The sequence below is a fragment of the Megascapheus bottae genome, chromosome 32 (genome assembly GCF_031878675.1).
Source record: "Megascapheus bottae isolate mThoBot1 chromosome 32, mThoBot2.hap1, whole genome shotgun sequence".
Classification (NCBI taxonomy): Eukaryota; Metazoa; Chordata; class Mammalia; order Rodentia; family Geomyidae; genus Megascapheus; species Megascapheus bottae.
The window spans coordinates 4087548-4106476 of record NC_143540.1 but is presented as its reverse complement, the minus strand read 5'-3'; the positions used below and the strand labels follow the sequence as shown (position 1 = coordinate 4106476).

Below are 18929 nucleotides of genomic sequence, written 5' to 3'. Positions count from 1 at the left end.
CAGAATACTAGAGGGCTAGTAAGTACAGAAATGAACTGAATAAATAAAATAGTGATCACATTTACTTTAGCTAAACTACCATTATCATACAGGATCAAAGTATACAGATCCCAAATTTGCATCTTGAACTAAAGGATATAAGGAATAGTATCTGTTATTTCTGTGATCATATTTCCAGAGATTCCCAAATAAACTCCAATTTGAAGAATTTTCTACATATCTAATAAGTCCAGTGATAATACTACCAAAATTACCAACTAGATTCTTCCATAAACTAGAATGGTTCAGCCATCTTCATCTGAGAGGAAAGAAAGAATATTAATGGAAGGAGAGCAAGCGAAGAGTGGAAAAGGAGGAAATACAAGACAGAGGTCAACAGATTTCTTTTCTGTAAATCACTAGACTGAGTAGTTCATGTGTCACTATGACAACTTATAGCACAAAGTAGCCATAACAGTCATAAAGATATGAATGTATCCTGGATTCAACAACACTTTACTTACAAAAACAGCACGCCAAGTTTGGTTTTGACCAAAGTCTACTGCCTGCTGAAACAGCACATGTGTCTTGTTCTAGTGTTAGAGAACATGTGGATGTTCTAATAACAAAGGCTATGAATGGATGTGGTAACTGTATATTCCAACACAGAGATTTAAATTAAATTACCCCAGTATCAAAGAATTTATATGATATGTCTCAACAAAGAGCATTATGACAGATACACTCATTTTTCCTTTAAAAAAAATGAAATTATAATACTTACTGTAACACTGGTAACTCTGAAGTAATCATTGCTGGAAAGGTTGTTCCACAGTGTAGCAAATTCTGTGTAAGTCAAATTTTCAAAGACACTTCAAAGGCAATCCTGTTAATTAAAAGAATAAAAATTACTTTAAAGTGAAATGAATATTCCAGGACATATTAACTACAATTGGTAAGTACCATTAATCATCACACTACTTGGTATTTACCCAAAGAATATGAAAACCACTGTCCACAGAGAAACCTAAAAAAAGGATGTTTATCAGGGCCAGGAACACAGCCTAGTGGTAGAGTGCTTGCCTAGCATACATCAAGTCCTGAGTTCAATTCCTCGGTACAACATACATAGAAAAAAGCCAGAAGTGGCGCTGAGGCTCAAGTGGTAGAGCTCTAGCCTTGAGAAAGTCCAAGGACAGTGCTCAGGCCCTGAGCTCAAGCCCAGGACTGCCCCCCCCCCCCCGACCAAAAAAAAAAAAACAAAACTAAAGAAAGTGAAATCACAGATAACCAAATACTACAATAGTACTAAGAATACAATAGTTGGCCATTTTAACATACCACCTTCAATAAAACATAGAACATCTTCACCATCTATCAACAAAGAGAAGATCTGGATAACAATGCAAACATAAACCAACTGGATCTAGCAGATATATATGTCACCTTTCTTCTCAAGTGCACATAAAACATTACCCAAGACAGATGATGTCAGGCCATAAAACACCTATAAATAAATTTTAAAACACTGAAATCGTACACTGTCCTCTCTCTCATTATAAAACAGGTAATTAGTAACTGAAAGAAAAATCACAAAATTAATGAATATTTGGAATAAAACAACGCACTTTTAAATAACCCACAAATGGAAGAAGAAATAACATGGGAAATCAGAATACTTTGAAATAAATAAAACAAAAACACCTAATGAAGTTTATAGAAAAAGATGTCTGCAGTGGTAAAGTGCTTGCCTAGCATGTAGGAAGCTCTAGGTTCGATTCTGTAGTACTACATACACAGAAAAAGCTCAAAGTGTCACTGTAGCTCAAGTGGCAGAATGCTAGCCTCGAGCCAAAGAAGCTCAGGGACAGTGCCCCAAGTTCAAGCCCAAAAACTGGCCAAAGAAAACAAGTTTACCCAAGGAGAAATACTTGCAAATAACTACATTAAATACCTCCAATTAAGGACCTAATTGGGAATTTTCCATAATACTTGCTGAGAGGCAGAAGATCAAAGGCTTCCCTGGCTGTAGACAACCATATGCACCTTTCTGGTCTCCAACCACCTCCAGCTCTGACCAGCAAGAAAATGGAAGGAAAGCCATTTACTATTATGTTTTTGGACAGTCCCAACCCAATGCTACCCAGCAAGAACTGAAAAATGCTTATAGGAAACCGACCTTGACTAGCTCCCTGATAAGACTCCAAGGGCAGAAGAGAGAATAGTTCTCTCTGATGTCTAAGAAAGGGAATTATGTAACAAAGGAGAGACAGGAAAGAAAGGAAGTGAATCAAGTGGTGGCTCTGGCATCCTTATAGATATCTTTAATTAGTTTTTCAGAGGAGGAAGAAAAGGAAAAAGACATGTAACCTTAGGAGGATTATATAATGGGCAACAAGAAAAGAATGTGATTTACGACGTGTGTGAATGCTGAGGTGGTCAAAACGAAGCTGTAGAGTGCTGTCTCAACTGCCAAGGTGCTAGAATGCAAGTAAGAAGTCAGCAGACGTGACCTGGAATCAGTAAATTCAGTCTGTGCATCAAATGCCAGGACCATGGAGATCTCATCAGCCCTACAGACAGAAGTAAAAGCTTTCCTGGAAGGAAGAGAGTTTCATAGGAATTTCTAGAAGATCTTATTGACAAAAGCATGGAAGATGGCGAGAAGATAACATTCCATGGTGAAGATGATCAAGGATCAAATTGGAGTTAGAGGAAATTATCATTATCATAGATCAGGACAGGACTATAATTATTTGAGATGAGAAGACATTTTCTGGAGTGGTATCCAAAACAATTCACAATCATCACTTCTCATCCAGGTCAATTATCAATTATGGAGGAAGGCATGCTAATCACTAATCATATGAAAAGGGATAATGATCATCAAGTTTAAAGTAACTTTCCTTAAAAAAATGCATTTTTCTCTCCTAATGAACTCGTTACTAAACTAGTGAACTAGGGAACATTGATCCAAAGCAAGAAAGATGACACCATTATGCAGTGATGAACGTTCTTCCTGAGATGGTGTTCAGTGTCACCCTCTTAATGGAACCAGTGAACAAGTGAAGGGCTGAAATCAAAACATGGTGACTACTTGCTATTATTTGAGCAGTCATCTTTACCTACAGTAATGTATTAAAAGTTAAATGAACAGCAAGTGAAAATATGAAGCTCTGACTGCTTTCGTGAATACTGACTTCAGTGTAAAAGTTTGATAACTGTAAAAAGTACTTTTAAAACAAAGTTTCAGCTGGGCACCAGTGATCACACCTGTAATCCTGGCTACTCAGGAGGCTAGGATCTGAGGACCACAATTCAAAGCAGCCCTGGCAGAAAAGTCCATGAGAGTCTGATCTCCAATAAACTACTCAGAAAAAGCCAGAAGTGGGCCTGTGGATCAAGTGGTAGAACATTAGTCTAGAGCACAAAAAGGCTCAGGGGTAGCTCTTCAGCCATGAGTTCAAGCTCCAGGACTAAACTCCTCCACCACATCCCCACTCAGGCTAAGACCTGATGATTTCAGGTAAAAGCCAATTCAGACAGGAAAAGTATGAGATTCTTATCTCCAGTCCACCAAAAAGGCCAAACGTGGAGTTGTGCCTTAAATGGTACAGCATTAGCCTTGTTCAAAAAAGCTCAGGGACAGAACCTAAGCCCTAAGTTCAAGTCCCAGGACTGGCACACACAAACAAAAAATTTTTTAAATCAATGAAACAAAAATTTGTTTTTTTGAAAAGATAAACTGACAATCCATTAAGCTTACTCTCAAAAAGGAAGGGAAAAGATTCACTTTAAGATTTACATTACTAAAACTGGAAATAAGCAATGGGCTGTCATAATGAATACAAATAAAATTCAAAAGCAGTAGTTATTATTTTAAGAGTTATATTCTAATGAATAAGAAAATACAGAATACATGAACAGTATAATATAATCAAGGAAACAAAGTCCCAATTTCTCTTTCCAATAAAATTTAACTTATGTGACAGACTTTTGCAGCTTTTTTAGTAAATAAAAAGAACGTGCAAGTTGGGCACAGTGGCTCACAACTGTAATCCTAGCTACTCTGAGGCTGAGATCTGAGTCTTGGTTCAAAGCCAGTCTTGGCACTAAAGAATGTGAGACTTTTATCTTCAGTTAACCACTAGAAAATGGGAAATGGGGCTGGGGTAGGGCAACAGCCTTGAGCTGAAGAGCTTAGGGACAATACCCAGGCCCAGAGTTCAAGCCCCATGACCTACCAAAAAAAAAAAGCCCAGAGTAAGATCTTCCAAATTACATAGCAATTCAGTAAAAAAAAATTCTAAATAAGCAACACAAGGGACCGGGAGTTTGGCCTAGTGGTAGAGTGCTTGCCCAGCATGCATGAAGACCCAGATTCGATTCCTCAGTACCACAAACATAGAAAAAAGCTGGAAATGGTGCTAAGGCTCATGTGGTAGAGCTCTAGCCTTGAGAAAGTCCAAGGACAATGCTCAGGCTCTGAGCTCAAGCCCAGGACTGGCCAAAAAAAAAAAAGCAACACAAATTAAGATACAAAAAAGAGGATGATGGTAAATCTTTGAAAACTAAAAACTCTCGACTATTAAAGCAGACAATAGGTTATTTTAAGATAAAATCTAATCATGAGTTCAATGGGACAGCAATTGGAAATAGCAGATTGAATTTTGTTTTTAAGCACAATGATTTAGGAATTTCTACAGACAAACTTCACTTTTACACCAAGTATAAGAGTGCAGTAATTCGCTATAACTTGGTTCTTATTCGTCCAAGAGGAATAATAAAACAAACATACTTCATATAGGTGTGTGAAATATCTGGAAGAATGCCTGGAACTCTTCAATAAATATTAATACTTGGCTACAGAAAGAAACAGATAACAGTGGAAATGAATGCAAGTTGTATTTCCAGTAACTTAGTAAACATTTTTTAATTAAAAATGTGTTCTAAAAAAGTAAAATTTAAAAAAAAAGTATGTGTCTTAACTGAGTGGCAGTGGCTCATGCCTGTCTGTAATCCTAGCCACTCGGGAGGCTGCAATTTGAGGATCACAGTTCAAAGCCAGCCTGAGCAGAAAAGTCCATAAGACACTTTAATTACACACACACACACACACACACACACACACACACACAACAGAGCTGTGGCTTAAGTGACAAAGTGCTAGCCTTGAGCAAAATTGCTCAGGGACAGTGTCCAAATTCTAAGGGATTGGCACTCTCCCCTTACCCACCCCCCAAAAGAAAGGTGTGTATCCATCCAACTGCTGGTGGCACCTAGCAATCACTATGCTTTTTACACCAAAAAAAGTAACTGAACTAAAATACTGACGTGATAATAAAATTTAAAATGTCATTAACCTTCAAAATTATTAAATAAAATGAAACTCAAGCAAATTAAATCACCTTATATTAAAACATACATGTGAAAGAGCATTTTCAAATAAAAAAGTGCTTTGGCCTGGTGACTCAAGAGGCTGAAATCTGAGGATCACAGTTCAAGCTGGCCAGGGGAAGAGTCTATGGGAGGACTCTTATTTCCACTTAAAATGCCAAGCAAAGCTGTGGCTCACGTGCTAGAGTGCTAGCCTTGAGTAAAAGCAGCTCAGGGACAATGCCCAGGCCCGGAGTTCAAGTCCCAGGATCCTTACGCCCACCCCACCCCCCCAAAAAAAAAATCACTGAAAAGGCTTAATCATTAGTGTTACATAAGGTTCTCCCTATCCTACTGGTATGCAATGTAGTTTGTTTCTTGGACCTCAAATTGTGGTACTCTATTCATTATATTCAAATTGCACTAAAACAAAACTACTGTATACCCCATACCATAATATACCATAGGAACACAGTAACAAACAAAATGCTCAATATTTCATTAATAAAACAAAACACCTAGCTGATTAAAACCAAGGATATTTTTATGTACACAAATCATCCATAAATATTCGACTCCATTTTTATAAAAAGAAATAACCAAAGAATGTTAATTAAAAAATAACCAATAATGTTAAGTCAGGAGCCAGAACCTACAATGGAAGTTCTTGTATATTTTAGGCCATATTTTGCATAACCAAGTATTGTCTTGTATTTGTTTCCTAGAGTTTACTGTAACTATCGAAAGCTTGATTGCTTTAAACAAATTTATTCACACATGTTGCTAGAAAACAGAAATATAAAATCAAGGTGTTGACAGGGCCATACTCCTTCTAAAGCCTCTAAGAAAAAATTACTTTCAGAATATACCAATTTCTGATAAGCTCAGGCATAACCATAGGTTATATTGTAAGAAACAATAAATAAACCGTTTATATTGATTTTTTTTACAGTATAATCCCAGTCTCTAGGTATCTTCACTATGCCTGTGTGGTCATATCTACACATGATATTCTCTTCCTTTATCATTTTCTCTTCTTATAAGATTACCATTCATGCTGGATCAGGATTAAGTATGACTACATACTAACTTGACTATAAAGAAAAGAATTTCAAATAGTCACACATAAATTATTATACATTTATAAATATGAAGGAGACACAGGTCAGCTGGTAATACCCTTCTATCCTGTAACTGTAGTGTTTAGAATTTACTTATTTGAGGGCTGGGCAGCTGTGGTGGTACATGCCTTCAATCCCAGCTACTCAGGAAGCAGAGATGGACAGAATCAAGATTTGAGCCCAGTCCATCAAAAAGCTAGCAAGACTCTTATGTCACTACAAAAAAAAGCTGGTATAGTGGTACACACGTGTAATCCTAACAGAGCAAGAGAAGCTCATAGAAGGATTAGTATCTAGGCTAGTTTGGGGATCGGAAGGAATACGACCCTTTTGAGAAAGGGAGAGCAGAGGAAGGGGGAAAGAGAGAAAGGATGGGGAGAGAGATGACAAGGAGGAAGAAAGATTTAGTTAGTATCATTTTACAGAAAGGCTTGTTGAACTACAAGGCACCTTTCTTTAATAAGTGCTCACAAGGGCTGGGAATGTGGCTTAGGGGAAGAAAGCTTGCCTAGCATGCATCTTTTGAAGCCATGGGTTCAATTCCTCAATACCACAAAAACAAAAAAAGGCCAGAAGCAGCATTCAGGCTCAAGGGGTAGAGCACTAGCTGGCTTTGAACTGCAATCCTCAGATCTCAGTCTCCTAAGTAGCTAGGATTATAGGGGTGAGCCACCTGTGCCAAGCTTATGATTTTTTTTTTTTATTTTCAGGTAGCTATACCAACTCTGCATGTCAAAATTGCAACATTTCAATTTTGGATAATTTAAATTTGTATAGTTCATAATCATGCTGTTTACTCATCACAAATCTTGAGTTCTGAAGAACACAATGAACACAACACTAATGCAGGCTTACAATGTGCTGTTACAGCACAAAACTGCAGTGATTGTGCATATGTGGGTGTGCGCGCTTGAACTCAGGGGCTGGTGGCTGCCTCGGTTCATCTTTTTGCTCATAGGCCAGTGCTCTATCACTGGAGCCACACCTCCACTTCCACCTTTTGATAGTTTTGGGTCTCTCACTTTCCTGCCCAGGCTGGCTTTGAACCACCATCCTCACTTCTCAGCCTCCTGAGTAACCAGGATCACAGGCATGGGCCATCAGCACCCAGGTGCAGTGATTACCATACAGTTGTGTAGTTCCTGATAAATACTATACTATGTTATAACAATTAGGAGAAAACTTGGAGACAAAGCATTAGAGGAGTCTAAAACATACTGTAATATTTCTCAACGGACATTTCAAATCTCCAGGGACTGGGAAAATGGGGCTAGAGCAAGTTAGGTGAAGTGTGTGTCTAACAGTCTCAGAGCAATCCAATTTGCCTGAGTGCTCACGGGAGAACCATGCCTGCCAGCAGCTAACGGCAATCATTTGAAGTATGCTCTAGGGAGGCCTCTGATAAGAGCTTCTAGTCTTTATTTCTCCAGTATGCCTCAGTGGCGAGCCCACTTCCTTCCATGATATATACAAACTAAGGGAATTCGTAAGGTGTAAAATTACTGCACTATTTTTTTTCTGGTTATGGGGCTTGAACTCAGGGCCTGAGCACTGTCCATGAGTCTCTTTGTGCTTAAAGCTCACCCTCTACCACTTGAGGCACAGCACACTTCTGGGTTTTTTTGACTGATTGATTCATTGGAGATAAGAATCTCAAAGGACTTTTTTTTGCCTGGGCTGGCTTCGAACCAAGATCCTCAGATCTCAGCCTCCAGAGTAACTAGGATTGTGGGTGTGAACCACCAGCGCCTAGCCAAAACTACTGTACTATTAAGCCTAGGGGGGGTCTGATCCTTGATGTAGCTTGATAAAACACAACAACTAGGCTTGTTATATTTAGTTATAACTTTACCACAGCTGCTTATGTCTCAAAAGTACCACTTTAGCAACATCTCTACTGGCGAGAATCTATAAACAAGTGAGCTCATTTGTTATCATTTGGATCTTACATGTCCTCTCAAGGTCCGTGTGGTTCATGCTAGGTCCTCCAGTGATGCTACTTGAGAGGTTACAAATGATTGAATTTAACAGGTAGGGCCTGGTGGGAGGTCTTCAAGCCACCTACTCACCCCCGAAAGGGGAATCCAATATTTCACCCCCTTCTTCCTCCTCCTCCTCCTTTCTTTGCCTCTTGTCCATGAGATGACTTATATTCCTACCGCTTCTCAAGCTACTACCACTAACTACTCCACTCAGAAGTCAAGGTTCAACACAAATTTCTACAGCCACATTCCAAAACCGTAAGATATTCTAAACATGTATAATGAGTGTCAGGAATTTGTTTTGAATAAATAAAGGATGAAAACGGTACAGATGAAGTTAGGCATGAAGCTCAATTAAAAAGTACACCGAGGACCACTATACAATTCCATCTACATCTGCCCAAAGTATTTCAAAATTTCCTTAATATGAATTAATGTCATTTGTAACCGTAAGGCCATAGAGCACATTTTAACATTTTTTTTTGGGGGGGGGGTTGTGGGGCTTGAACTCTGGGCCTGGGCACTGTCTCTGTGCTCTTCAGCTCAAGGCTACTGCCCTACCCCTTGAGCCACAACACCACTTCCCACTTTCTAGTGGTTAGAGATAAGAGTCTCATGGACTTTAGTGCTCTGGCCTGGCTTTGAACTTTGATCCTCAGATCTCAGCCTCCTAAGTAGCTAGGATTACAGGCGTGAGCCACAGTGCCCAGCTGTCACATTCCTCTTAACTATACTTTTTTTGGGGTGGAGGAAGAAGGGCAGGGACTCTGCCACTTGACTCATGCCCCCAGTCCCTTTTGCTTTAGTATTTTATTCCCACAGACTCTGTAGCCCAAAATTCTTCTATAGGACGACAGGCCTGCCCCCACACACAGCTTTTCAGTGTTGAGATGGGGGTCTCTTAAACTCCATGCTAAGACTGGACTCAAACTGCAATCTTTCAGATCTCCACATCCTCGATGACTAACAATGAGTCACTGCACTCAGCTAAATTTTATATTTTAATCAAAACAAAAATCAGGGAATCACATAAATTTGGAAATATTCTTTCTTAAACCTCACACAAAACACCTCACTTCTCAGTCCTTACCATCGGTCGGTTAACAGTAAACTACTTCTTACTGACTTTACCAAATGTGTGTGATGCAATCCTGTTACATTATGCAGTACAAAAATTGTTAATACTAAACTGTGTGTGTGTGTGCATGTGTGTTCGAGCCACTACTGTGGCTCAGGGTCTTGCAGTCTTGCTTAGGCGTTATTCCCTCCCTAACGGCTGGCACTCTACAACTTAAGCATACTTCTACTTGGGTTTTTCATGTTGTCGCTGATTTTTTTTTGTTTTATTTTGTTTGTGCTGGTTAGTTGAAGATAAGAATTTCTCCAATTTGTCTGTTGAGGCTGGCTTCAAAGGTCCTCAGATCTCAGCTCCTGAGTAGCTAGGATTACAGGTACGAGACACTGTCACTCGTGAACACTATTTTTAAAGTATTTGGGTGACTTCCAAAATCTTTTAGATCCTTGTTTTTACTACTGATTCCGGTATAGCTCCGTCCTAAATAAATACAATCAAGCATTTTAATACCTTTAATATTCATTCTGTAACAGAGAGCAGTGGGCAACAACAATATCCTAGAACTAGAGGGAGAGCACTCACTGATGAAAGTATTTTTATATACTACTGAAAAAATATTACTAGGAGAACTGAATAGGAAATACAATGTGATGAAGAGGGAAAGTTACCAAGAGATGGACTTCCATGTAAATGATTACTTACACATTTTATATATACTCATATGTACAGTAAAGACTAACAAAATGTCAACAGTTGTTCTGTGACTGTGAATCTATATGCTCGCTTGCTGCACATTATCATTTCCTGCTATTAAATATATAATCGAGGAATGTTCAACCTCATCCATTACTACTAGAACTGCCAAAGGCAAACAGGAACATATGCTCATTAGGACCTTTGGGCACCAGTTCACCTAGACACCATCACTCAAAAACAAAATGACTAAAAGAGTATTTCTGAAAGGTCATACAGACTATAGACTCAGTTTTAGTGTTTACATTAATTGAACTTCCCAAGTGTATTGTTAAAGGAAAAAAAAGTATATCTCATTTTCTCTGTACACTACTAAGCTTTTTTTAATATTCCTTTAATAGAATATAATAAATCAAAGGTAATTTCTGATTTAAAACACCTGAAGTTGGGGTAACTTACTACTTGTGCAAGCAGAACATGAAAATGAAATCCAACTGTGCATACTATTAGCTTAGTGCATCAATTTCAACATTGATGGGTATATATGACTCTGATACATAAACGTGTGTGTGTGCGCGCCCTCACACAGTGGGAGGGCACTATGCTAGGGATTGAACACAAGGCCTTGGACGTCCTAGACAAGTGCTTTATGCCCATTCCTGGATCTGGGCACTGTACCTGAGCCACTCTGTGTTCAAGGCTAGCACTCTACCACTTGTGCCACAATATCACTTCCAGCTTTTTCTGTTCACATGGTGCTAAGGAATCAAACCCAGGGCTTCATGAATGCGTGGCAAGCACTCTACCATTCAGTCACAGATTTTTGAGACAAGTCTTACACAGATGGCTTCAAACTTTCAATGCTTCTGCCTCTGCCTACAAGTACTGGGATTACAAGAATGCCCATGATACCCAGTAGTATAATTATTAATTTTCTACAGTTCTAAGACAAAAAGATGAAAAGACTGATACTTGCTGAATTAACCAACTGAAGTCCATTTCATAAAGTGACACTATTAGATATTGAAATATGTTCATATTTGAATTTTAATTACATTTGCTATTACTTTACTGACAAGTTAGTAAACCAGTCCTAATATACCATAATATCTAAGAGGTATGTATGGAATAATTTAACAAGATGGATATTCCAATGCGATTTTACACAATCATTTTTATCATGGCAGTTCTTAATTATGCTTGATTTCACTTAGTCTACAGGCCTCAAAATCTCAAGTATAGGGGCCGGGAGTTTGGCCTAGTGGTAGAATGCTTGCCTACTAGCATGCATGAAGACACAGGTTTGATTCCTTGGTACCACATACCTAGAAAAGTCAGAAATGGTGCTGTGGCTCAAATGATAGAGTACAAGCCTTGAGGAAAGCCCAAGGACAGTGCTCAGGCTCTGAGTTCAAGTCCCAGGACTGGCAAAATAAATAAATATCCAAAGTAAACACTGCTAACTCCTTTTTTACACCATTCCAATTCCCAAGAGAGATAGTTACCTTTAACAACCAGTGTACAGGGACTCTAACCTAATTGACATAACCAGTGTAAATTTAGACACTGTTCCTAGTTTCACTTTTCTTCGTGAGCCCACATAATTAACAACCTTCTTATGCCTTGATCCTACACCTCTAAGATACTGAGCCCCAGAGGGCAAGGCACAGAATATGACCAGTAGTTTTAAAGGTGTTTCTTTAAACAACAGTAAAATCAGGGAAAGTGACAGCATAAAATTCCAACATCTAGGAGCTGTGAAAATTATTTTCTGAAAACATTCCCTGTTCTCACTTTCATTATTCATAAGCCTACTTCCAGCAACATTGTGCAACAGTAAAAAGTGTTAAATTTTTGTGTAGTATTCTGTTAAACTTCAAGAGATTTAAGAGGATTCCTTCAAAACCCTCTTTCATTTGCTCAATTCTCTTCTCAAGCATATTAGACTCCATTAACAGCCAATCATGTAAGCTGAGCTGCAAGTGACCTGAGAGTTGCCATAGCAACAGCAGCTTTCTGAAATACGTGTTATGCATCTTAAAAGCTCTCACAGAGAGGATACCACATCTATCAATTAACAACCAAAGCTCAACACAGCACATTATCCAAATGAAACAAAAACTACCTTAATAGACCAACAGTTTCTTAACAAAAGGGATGTTTACATTCATGAATCCACATTGTTTCAAGGTTTATAAATTTCAAAAAGAAGTAACATATATTAGTTGAAGGCCATGCTTACTAATGGACAGAACTGGAGTAAAGAACCAGGATTATTTCCAGCAATGGACCACTGAGGACAATAAATATACTACCGAACTGTCAAGTAACAAAACTAATGAAAAGGTTGATCTAATATGGTTTGCCAAAGTTATCTCTCAATGTACATGATATTGTATGTACTTCATCAGTATATGAAAGGCACAACAGGAAAAAGTGTAGTAGAAACAATATATACAAAAGAGATTTGACCAATTTTCAAGAAAATTGTTCTTTTGGCAATTCGCCGGAGATGACATCTCTCCCCACAAAACTTCTCATAAAGAGATGCACAGCTAGCAAGACTCTGCCAGCAAGGTCATGCCAAGAGCATTACAATAACATTAAAGTTGACAAATCAAAACGTTAAGGATACTGAGAATATGACCTAAGTATAAAAATGACTATATGGAGATAATTGAGATTATCAAGAAGGGGTGGATAGTGTAGGACATTCTAGGCTTTTTAATTTTGTGAATGGCTGTTTTCTCATTTCATAGTTCTGTGAGACAGAGTCTCATTGTATAATCCAGGCTGTCTTACTTTTTGCAACATGGCCTAACCTGGCCTCAAACTTTCCATCCCTTTGCCTTAGCTTTGCAAGGCATGAACCATGGCAGGCCTAATGCTTAAAAAAAAAAAAAAAAAATTGTGAGCCGGGTGCATTGGCTCACACCTGTAATCCTAGCTACTCAGGAGGTTGAGATCTAAGGATCGTGGTTCAGAGCCAGCCCAGGCACTAAAGTCCATGAGATTCTTATCTCCAATTAACCACTAGAAAACCAGAAGTGGCACTGTGACTCAAAAGTCAAAGGGAAGGGCGGTAGCCTTGAGCTGAAGAGCTCGAGGACAGTGCCCAGGCCCAGAGTTCAAGTCCCACAACCGACCAAAAAACAAAAAATGAGAACCTATAATAACTTTTTAGAATAGTAATTTTGAAACCATCTGATATGTATCAAATCAGGTTCTCTGGAAAAGAGAACAAACCAAGACAGTTAAAACTGTAAGAAATTCATCATGAAAAATGTTTTCAGAAGAACGAAGAAAGAAAAAGCAAAAGAGAAAGCCTGCAGGCTCTGATGTCCAACTGTCAACCATGAAAGCAGAAAAGAGAAGAGAATTAAAGCAAGAGCAGACTTAGGTTAGTACAATTCTGTTCTGATCACCCAAAATGGTGCTTCCTGACTAAGACTACACTGAGGAAGTCCCACGTTGGGTAGAAACGGCTATTCCTTAGCATTCTAAAGTACTTACTGAGGGAGAGCAAGAGCTCAGGGAGAATGTGGCCATGACTCTACAGTGCAGTAAATTCCAGAGGCTCTGTAGCTGGAGGCTGTCAGCTAACAACATTCAGGAAGGCAGAATTCTTTCAAGGGAGATCAAAGAACATCTCCAAAGCTGTCACCGATATCCTATAGTAGAATACTCTGCAGCCATTAAAAATACTAGGAGGGGCTGGGAGTTTGGCCTGGTGGTAGAGTGCTTGCCTAACATGCACAAAGACCCAGAAAATAGCCGGAAGGGGTGCTGAGGCTCAAGTGGTAGAGCCTTAGCCTTGAGAAAGTCCAAGGAAAGTGCTCAGACCCTGAGCTGAAGCCTAGGACTGGTAAATAAATAAATAAACAAACTAGGAAAGAGGAAATCTCATCCATGCAATATGTTTTATTATCTGTTTAAAAAAGGGGCTTCACAGGGCCGGGAGTTTGGCCTAGCGGTAGAGTGCTTGCCTAGCATGCACGAAGACCCGAGTTCAATTCCTCAGTACCACATGCACTGAAAAAAGCCAGAAGTGGTGCTGTGGCTCAAGTGATAGAGTTCTAGCCTTGAGAAAGTCCAAGGACAGTACTCAGGCCCTGAGCTCAAGGCCCAGGACTGGTACAAAAAAAGGGGTACACAGATTAGCCTTAAATATGTCGCCTTGCCTCAGCTTTCAAAGGAGAGGGGAGCTGAAACTACAGGCACAGATCTGGCACCATGCCCAGTTCATCCTTCTTTAAAAAAAAAAAATCTTTTTAATAGTTTTAGATTTAGAAAGAGTCAAGGGGAAGCCTTGAACTAACAAATGATCCCCTTAAAACTTCAGAACTGTCAGGCACATTGGCTCACACCTGTAATCCTAGCTACTGAGTAGGCTGAGATCTGAGGATTGTGGTTCAAAGCCAGCCCAGGCACTAAAGACTGTGAGACTCTTATCTCCAATCAACCACTAGAAAACTGGAAGTGGCACTGTGGCTCAAGGGGTAGGGCGGTAGCCTTGAGCTGAGGAGCTCAGGGACAGCACCCAGGCCCAGAGTCCAAGATCCACAACAGACAAAAAAACAAAAACAAAAAACACTTCAGAACTATCTTTATTATAAAGAGCTAAGAACAGCAAGGTGCTAATGAGCAACACTTGTTACTCAGCTACTCAAGAGGCTGAGATGTGAAGATTATGGTTCAAAGCCAGCCTGGGCAGAAAAGTCCTCATAAGACTCTTATCTCCAGTTAACTACTCAAAAACCAGAAATGGGGGCCGGGACTTGGCCTAGTGGTAGAGTGCTTGCCTAGCATGCATGAAGACCTGGGTTCAATTCCTCAGTCCCACATACATAGAAAAAAGCCAGAAGTGGTGCTGAGGCTCAAGTGGTAGAGCTCTAGCCTTGAGAAAGTCCAAGGACAGCACTCATGCCCTGACTGGCAAAAAAAAAAAAAACAGAAGTGGCGCTGTGGGTCAAAGTAGTAGAGCTACCCTTGAGCAAAAGAGCTCAGGAACAGTACCTAGGCACCATTCAAGCCTTGCATATGACACTTCCCCTCATAAAAGGGGAAGTTAAGGATATACATCATTAGTAGATCACGTGAGGCCTTGGGTATGATTCCCAGAACAGCAAATGCTAATAGTAATAATAATTTGGCTTCTTATGAACTAGAAGCAAACTCACATTTACAAGTCTTAATATTCACCTCAAAGTAAGCTCTTCCAGTTAAAGAAACAATGTATGCATTTAATTATTCCAGATACATCTTTCATAATTAAAGAACATACAATTAATTAACTTATGACAGAGTAGTGGCATGCAAATAGCAGAAGTTTATCATATACCTTTCAGGAAATATTCAATAATTCAATATAGTTTAATTTTCAGTAATTTCAATATATAATTACCATTAATTAGTCAAATTATTTACCAGCATTCATTCATTCATTCATTCCAAACTCCGCCCCTCTCTCCCTCTTTCCCTCCTGCCCCTCCATGCTATCCCCTCTCCATTCCTGTCCTGGGGCTTAAGGTCAGAGCCCAGGTGCAGTCCCTGAGTTTTTGTCCTCAAGGCCAGTGCTCTACAACTTTTAAGCTTTTTGGCAGTTAACTGGAGATAAATTTCAGGAACTTTCCTGCCCAGGCTGGCTTCAAACTATGATCTTCTGATCTCAGCTTGCTGAGTAGCTATGATTACAAGTATAATCCACTGGCATCCGGCTCAAGCATTTCTACTTTTATAGAATGATCCAATATTAGCATCAATTATATAAAAAAACATATTATTGCACATAATTCCCTTAGTTTTCCCAACCCTACAGCCAAGAAAGCATCTAGCATTCCATTCAGTAAATGCAGAATTAGATGGAAGAAGCCAAGGTCACTAAGTGAATCAGTAGAGATGCCAGGAAAATTGCTGATTCATAATAAAGTGATTTTAAATTAGGCTAGTAAGGCTCCTACAGAACTTATGAATCCACAAAGGATCCTATTCTACTAGAATAAAATTACAATTACTTTAAGGCTTTAACCACTGGTTCATGCCTAGAATCCTAGCTAAATGGAAAGCAAAGATCCAGAGAGTCAAGGTTCAAAGCCAATCCGGGGGGGGGGGGGGGGGGGGGGAATGTCCCAACACTTTATGTACAAATCTAGTCAACAAAAATTAAGGCTGAAGTATGACTCAACTGGTAGAGCATATGCAACCAAGTAAGCTAAGCAATATGCACAGCCCTTACTTCAAAACATAATACTAAAAAGCTGGGGGAGGAACACCTACAATTAAACAGAACAGATAAAAAGGCACCAGGGGCTCATGCCTGCAATCCTAATTACTCAGGAACTGAGATCTGAGAATCAATTTGAAGCCAGCCAGCTCAGGCAGACCATTCCAATTAACCAGAAGTGCAGATGTGGTTCAGGCAATAGAGTGCCAGTCTTAAGGTAAGGAAGAACAAGGAATCCCTAAATTCAAGCCCAGTAACCATTTTTTAAAAAAATGCTTTCTTTTAAATCAACTCGTATTTTAAGTACAAATGTACCTACAGATATATGTTGGGATAAATGTTATTTGGAGTTTCAATAGATGCTGAATTTTCCAGGAACAGGGGGAAATTTGTTTATTTTTATCCTACGTAGACAAGACGATGCCAATGAAAGACATCTCTGAGAAGCTGGGACAACAGACATACAAGAAAGACTTGCCAGAGACTGGAATTTTACAAGGAACTGCACTAAATTACAGCCTTCTTTTGGTTAATACAAATTTTAGCAAGATTAGTCTTCTAAACACAGGCTATATGATTATCTGTTTCTTTTCCACCTTCTTAATACTTTAAGGATTTCCTTGTTCAGGCCTTTCATTTCCTAGGATAATTTTTTAATTTATTTTTGTAGCTATTATAAATGGGACTGTTTTCATGATTTCCCTCTCTGAAAGTTTACTGTTAATATAGAGAAAAGCTGCTGTTTTTTTTTTTTAAGTTTAATTTTGTATCTCAGTACTTCACTGGAATTACTGGTTTTAACAGTTTTGGGGTTTTTTTCTAATGCAGTTTCTTCAGGGTTTTCAACATATAAAGTCTTGCTGTCAGGAAACAGAAACAATAACACCTTTCCCTTAGAATGTCTTCAACTTTTCTTTTTTTAAAAAGTTTATTTATTTTTTTTGGGGGGGGGGGCCAGTCCTGGGCTTGAACTGAGGGCCTGAGCACTGTCCTTTCCTTAGACTTTCTCAAGGCTAGCACTCTACCACTTAAGCCTCAGCACCACTTCCGGCTTTTTGCTTTGTATGTGGTACCAAGGAATCGAACCAGGGTCTTCATGCATGCTAGGCAAGCACTCTACCACTAGGCCAAACTCCCGGCCCTAAAAAGTTTATTTTTGTATTGTAATATATAGAGGGGTTACAGTTACATTCACCAGATACTAGGTGTATTACTTCTCACACATTGATACCCCTTCTCATGTTTTTGTCCCCATTTCCCTCCCCCACCCCCAACTTCTTTTCTTTTTAATGGTTAGAATATAAGGCTGGATTTGGATACCATTCATTTCTCTCCATTTCCCTCTACTATGGCAAGGTCTTTTGGTACTTAAGCTGAATAAGTGATAAGGGATCATTCTCATCTTATTTGGGAATGAAAGAAGACAAAGCTCCAATTCCTCACCACTGAGTATATAATGTGGTCATGTCACATACACATTTACCATGTTGAAGTACAAAAAGATTCAAGTGCCTCTTAGGCTGTCATTACAGGCTATACCCTCAATGCAGCCACAGTCAACTCCCAGCATCTACTCCTTCCCTAACTTAGCATCTTCTGTTGCAATGAAACACACTCAGTGATTAAAAACGCTGTTTCCAGCTTTACAATGGTGACAGTAACAAGAATGAAGGGGGGGGGACCGAGAACCATTTCTGGGTGTTGTGCCATGGATTTCCAGAAATATGTTTTAACTGAGATCTGGATTCAGTGAGTCAGTGTCTAAAACATCAGAAGTTACAGAGCATGAAAATTAATTTGTAATTTTCCCCTGGTATGACACTTGCTCCTCATTTTTTGTGCATTATTTTCTCATTAAACTCCTGCTTCAAAAGCACTTTTAGTTTTTAGGGCTTATCTTTCATAGTGTATTATGACATTTTTGCTAATGCTATCAGAGGAATTATCTAGAGATATGCTGGACCTAAAAAACTGGTTTTACTTCCTATTCTTTTGCATTTGTGACCATAACGGGCTGTCTTGTAAACTTGTTATGAGATAGTGCTTACCATGGTCACAAAGCATATGCAAAAGAAACAGAACATACATGATAGCATGGCGTGAAAACCTGCCAGCCTTGCAGTCGATGAGGCAGGAAGGTGCCAGCCTCTCCTGAGAGCCAAAAGCCACATGGCATGGACTTTGTCCTGGGTCACTGAAGACAGTAACCATGAATACTGACATGACAATTTGGATCCACTAAGATGTGAAGGCGGTTTTTAAGTTCCTGGTACAGTTATTGCTCCAGTTTTCTTCCTATGTCCAGAGCTACAACACAAGCAAACAGAAGACAAAGGCCAAGAATTAATCATGGAGGAGTCTGTCCTCACACTGTACCAGTGAATCAATACCAGCAAGGACAGAACTCTGCCCAGTATGGAAGACATGCTGATACAACTTGTCACTCATTTGTAAAAATCAAATATAACTGACAAAACATA

At 39.2% G+C, this 18929-nt stretch overlaps 1 protein-coding gene across 1 annotated transcript in view; it reads right to left on the bottom strand.

Moving 5' to 3' along the window:
* Stag1 (STAG1 cohesin complex component) overlaps positions 1-18929 on the bottom strand; it is a 152341-nt gene that overhangs the window by 108018 nt on the left and 25394 nt on the right. Inside the window, exon 2 of the mRNA XM_090323096.1 lies at positions 764-865. Coding sequence (XP_090179222.1) covers positions 764-792 — 29 coding nt within the window. The 5' untranslated portion in view covers positions 793-865. The remainder of the gene's footprint in view (positions 1-763; positions 866-18929) is intronic.